This window comes from Protobothrops mucrosquamatus, unplaced genomic scaffold (assembly GCF_001527695.2).
Source record: "Protobothrops mucrosquamatus isolate PMUCROS unplaced genomic scaffold, P.Mucros_1.0 scaffold3703, whole genome shotgun sequence".
Taxonomy (NCBI): domain Eukaryota; kingdom Metazoa; phylum Chordata; class Lepidosauria; order Squamata; family Viperidae; genus Protobothrops; species Protobothrops mucrosquamatus.
Window position 1 is genome coordinate 24,636 of NW_015389658.1, and position 5,447 is coordinate 30,082.

Genomic DNA, 5,447 nt, shown 5'->3' on the forward strand with positions numbered 1-5,447 from the left:
TTGTTTGCAACGTGTTCCTGTGGACTATTTCCTTCCTTTGGACTTGAGGTTTGCTGTTTGTGTTTTGGACTTATTGACAGGATTGTCACCCAAATAAAAGGGATTTTGTTTTGTTTTAACGTTTCCAGCCTATTGTATCAGCAGGGGTTGGTCCTTGTGCCTTTAACAAGGACGGCAATAGGCTGGGATAGAACAGGTAGGCTTTACTTTCAGGGAAACACGGTACCAACGGATTATTACAACCCCTTGACATTATGGGAGCCCATAATCCAACAAAATCTATCCAAAGTATCCTAAGAAAATCCAATGACCCAACAGCCAAGAAAGATAAAATAGGGGTCATTTATAACACAAATCGAATCAAAACAACCTTTACTATGGTCAAAGACCAGCATAAGGAGAGTGGGGTACAAGGAAATTAACAGCAGAAAAGAATACAAAATAAAATAATAAAATTACATAAAAAGGTAAAAAGTATTTTAAAAAATCTAAGAAAAAAAATCTAAAAAAGGGGTAGAAGTAATAAATGGGCATAAATAGCACAGCAAACTAAATCTATCATTATATAATACACTCTATAATGATGGTCTAGGTGGACATTAAAACTAATTTGTGGCACAGGTCATCTTCTGATGTATTTGAAATGCTGCTGCATAGAACCAGGCAACCCTGTATATTGTAGTAGGGTTGGTATTTGAGAGCAGCAAGGAGATTCCTGTGTGCCCTGGGTTTTTATGCAATAAAGGTGAAATGAGACTAACACAAATGTCTCTGTAGTATATACACTGGAGAAGTACATGTTCTGTTGTTTCTAATTTCCAGAGTTATAGGGGCATTGTCTCTCTGGGTAGGAAACCTTCTGTATCGGCCTTCAAGGACAGCTGAGGGGAGGACATGACATCTGCCAGAGTAAAGGCCCTTCAAAACTTAAGTATGCCATAGGGGAGGCAGAGTACCTGTTGGATTCACTGGCAATAAAGGTTAGGGACCTGGCTAGATACAATTGGTGCTCCAATTTATAACACATTTTATTGATTGATTGATTGTATGGCATTATTACATTAGCCAGGAGACTACAATGCAAATGCAGAGTAGTAGTTTGCCTGTTTACCAGCTGTTAGGTGCACGCTTGCACGCTTCCCACAGTGTGCCACAGGTGGGTGAGCTACCTTTGCACCAGAAAGAAAGACAAGTTGCTTTTCCTGCAGCATCATCCAAGGCCCTTATCCCTCCACCAAAGCCACCTCGCAAATGGGCGTCGCAACCAGGAAGGTTCAGTGCCAGCAGGATTCTAACTGCCGCATGAAGCACCGTCTTGTCTCCCCACCAAAGTGGTACCTATTTATCTACTTGCATAGAAGATGCTTTCAAACTGCTAGTGGGCAGAAGCTGAGGCAAATGACGGGAGCTCACCCCGCCACACAGTGCTAGGACTCGAAATGCTGGAGCAGAGACCATCTCCAGCATCATTAAGCCACTGAGCTACCATGCCACCATATTATAACACATAATGCAAGGATTGTGAAAACTATGTGTTATACCCAGGTCGCCTAGGCAGAAGCAGGCATTGATAGAGTCCTTTATTGCTCTGTTAACTGCCACAACAAACAGCCCTGCAACGGCCAGTAAGGCTCCACCCCACACTTCCCTGAAGGCAGCCCCCCTCAGTTTCACAAACAAAAGCCAGTAAACAACCAAAATCAATTTGCAAAGGCAGAAAGGAAGTCCAAAGAAAAGGTGCAAGCTCACGGGCAAGGTCCAGAGTGAAGGTCCAAAGGGCAGGGCAATTCCACAGGGTCAGGCAAGTCCACGAGGCCATAGGCAAGCCCATGAGGCAAAAGGCAGTCCACAAGGCAAAAGGCAGTCCACAAGGCAAAGGCAAGGCACAGGCAGAAACAAGAGTCAAGGCTGAGTTTTTCTAAAGCTGGGGGAGTGTAAGCCAAAGCAAACAATTGTTCCTGACAAAGACAAACTCCCCCAGTTTCTCCTTAAGTCAACCCACACCAGGTGTTCCTTGTGAGGAGGGGCAGGGCGACCTTCTCCCGAGTAGCCTCGCAGCCCTCCTTTGAGCTTGCCTCCACTCTACTCTTTGTGCCCTTGGATCGAGTGGGGGAGGCAGCTGTTCCTCATCAGAGGGGATCTGCTGCCTCTCAGCACCACTGCCTGTTTCCAGCCAATCCTCCCCTGTATCTGTGAGGGTAGGCAGCTCTCCGTCCAGCTGACCACCTCCCCCAATGCCTGAGGGGCCTGGGACAACATCGTCCTCAGCCCCTGGCCTCTCCAAACATTCCAAAGGAGACGTGTCATCCCCATCGGACAGTCCCAGTTCCAACTCCTCCTCCTCCTCTGAACTGGGATCCGATGGGACCTTGACACTATGTAGGACAAACAGGTAAGAAGATTGGCAGTAAGCATCAATGAACATCAACTGACAGAAGACAATTTCTTTGACAAATTCAAACAAAGGCCTGTTAACACCCAGATAAACAGAAACAATCAAGGAAGATGCAATAGCCTAATCAAGGCTGGTAGGACTAGCTACCATATATAAATAGCTAGCAAACATCACTCCCCTATGCACTGAAGTTGTTCTTTAGCCTGGAAATGAAATGACTTCAAGAAAAAAACAAACTCAGCGAACACTAGAAACCCAACAATACACTCTTTTCATCAAGACTCTACAGAATGTTAACAGCAGAAAGTAAACCCTGTAATATAATCCAAGCGTTCACCCATTGTGAACATAATAGTTCTGCAAATGATGGTTGAATCCATGATATAGAATGTATGCAGCAACTTCCACCCATTTCAGTAAACAAACCTTTTGTTTCTTTGAACACACAACAATTCACTGTAATAATAAAGGCTCTCTGTAGAAAGTAAGCATGATCCAACAACACAACCCTACCTAGTGACTAAGGCAGAAATTATGTCTGTGACGGTGGTGTTAAGATCTGTTAACATCTCTTCAATGGGTCCAGGAATAGGCAGCTGCTGGCATAGGTGTTCTGCACGGCATACTTGTTGACGGTTCTGGCAAATGATTTCAGCCAGTTTCTCACACCTAGGATAAGAACTCATTGTATTTTACTTTGTCAAGAACAATGAAGAATAGTGTAGCATCTGAAAGACTAACATACTAGCTTTAAGACCTTAAAAAACTAACAAATTTAGAATTAGGAAAAGAAGAGGGAATATGTGTAGTATACAAGGGAGAGTGAGGTTTAAGGAAAGAAGTATGTGATTGGGAGTACAAAAAGCCCTAGGTAAAATAGTCCCAGCACAAGCCACACTTCCTAATGATGCCAAGACATGCTAACTCCAACCACTATGCTGAATATTTATGAATGTCATTTCAAAAAACAGGCAAAGATGGAAAAACTAAAATTGCCTAAAACCACACCATCCAACAGCTACTTCAGATTAGATATCCAAGAGAAGTATTGATTATACTCAGTCTATGAGCTATCTTTTGCAATTCTTTCACTACCCATAATTATTACTATTATTTGGATTCAGAAAGCTCATTCTCATTCAAACGTTAATTAAGTTTGGATATTGGATCAATTCTAGAGTAATGTTGTTTTGCATTTTAAGAGCTACTGTACTTATATAAAAATAAATGGCTCTGTCAAATTATGTTGTGTAGTAGACATATATGGTTGTAAAGTATGTTTTTTAATTTGATTATTTGATTTTGCTTGTGAATTATTTAATGTTATGAATATGGTGCACAACATACAGCTAGTCCTCGACTTATGACCACAATGGAGCCCAAAATTTGTGTTGTTAAGCAACACAGTTGTTAAGTGAGTTTTGCCCCATTTTATGACTTTTCTTGCTACAGTTATTAAGTGAATCACTACAGTTGTTAAGTTAGTAACACGGTAGTTAAGTGAATCTGGCTTCCCCCATTGACTTTGCTTGTCAGAAGGTCACAAAATGTGACCATATGACCTCAGGACACTGCAACCGTCATACATATGAGCCAGGTGCCAAGTGTCTGAATTTTGTTCACATGACCATGAGGATGCTGCTACGGTCATACAGTAAGTGTGAAAAATGGTCATAAGTCACTTTTTTCAGTACCGTTGTAACTTTGAACGGTCACTAAATGAATGGTTGTAAGTTGAGGACTACATGTAATTGTTGGATCAATCAACCATAAATTTAATTTGAACTAGCACTGAGATTGAAGACATAAAGAGGAGGCAGGGATGGTTCCAAATTCAGATTAACAGTAATCTCTTTTTCTATCTGTCTTTCTATCTATCTAGGGACCAGGATGTAATCCTGGAAATTCTACAGAAAACATATCAGGAAGCAGGGACTAGGTGTAGCAGCCACTATGTTGAGTACAAGCGCTCTCGTGACATACTATAAACAGTTTTTTATTTATTCATTGCATTTATATGGCGCCCATCTCATTATCCAAAGCAACTCTGGGTGGCTTACAATACAGTAAAAAAATATAAGAACAATAAGTATAAAAACAATTATAAACATTTTTTAAATTATAAGAGTTAAATACAGATAAAAGAGTTAAATACAGACTAAAAAGCAAGGATTCGAGTGGAGTAGAGGTGGTGCCTTCTCTGTCACTGCACCAACCACCTCCAGCCTAGAGCGCCTCCACTGGGCCCCGAAATCAAACGGCAGAGGCAGGTTTTAAGGCCCTTCCAGAAGGCTAGAAGGGAGGGCAGATCTATGACCTTGTCACAGAGAGGACTGCAAAAGATAAAACTTATATAAAATGGGATCAGTAGAAATCATTTTAAAGATACAACTTACAGGTAGTCCTAGCTTAATGATCATTTGTTCAGCAACTCTTTGAAGTTACAATGGTACTGAATGAATGGTAGGTACAACTGATGCTTGAAGTTACAGCCATTGCAATGCCCCTGCTGTCATGTGATCAAAATTTGGGTGCTTGGCAGCCTGCCCATATTTATGACTGCAACACGTGCTTCAACTCCCTCCACCCATTTATCTCCCCCTATCTCTGCCCTTTTGGTTGTCTTGCACTCCATGAGGTACAGGGGCAGCAGTGGGAGGAAGAAGATGGTGAAGGTGAACTGGGGGCAGCTATGGGCAATGGGGAAAGCAGCAGGGGTGGAGTGCAAGGTGACCAAAAGGGCAGAGATGGGGGGGAAGATAGGCAGGTGGGGGGAGTTGAAGCAGAGGCAAGCATGGCAGGTCAGGAGAACCATGAGATCCTTGCCAAACAGTATTTATTTATTTATTTTATTTATTTATTATTTGAATTTATATCCCGCCCTTCTCCTTGCGGACTCAGGGTGGCTGACAATCAATTAAAAACACCACTAACAATCACAAGTTAAAATTAATTAAAATGAAATATTTAAATTGTCTAATTAAAAAGTAATTAAAAACCCTCTAAAAAACCCCTCTTAAAAATTATCCTAGGCCAGTCCCGCTTGTTGGAA

At 41.7% G+C, this 5,447-nt stretch overlaps 1 protein-coding gene across 1 annotated transcript in view; it reads right to left on the reverse strand.

The window, feature by feature from the left end:
* The window catches only part of LOC107298083 (signal transducer and activator of transcription 5B-like), a gene marked incomplete at its 3' end in the record, with an annotated part of 37,104 nt that overhangs the window by 6,349 nt on the left and 25,308 nt on the right, over positions 1 to 5,447 (reverse strand). The window contains exon 9 of the mRNA XM_015827445.1: positions 2,909 to 3,064. Coding sequence (XP_015682931.1) covers positions 2,909 to 3,064 — 156 coding nt within the window. The remainder of the gene's footprint in view (positions 1 to 2,908; positions 3,065 to 5,447) is intronic.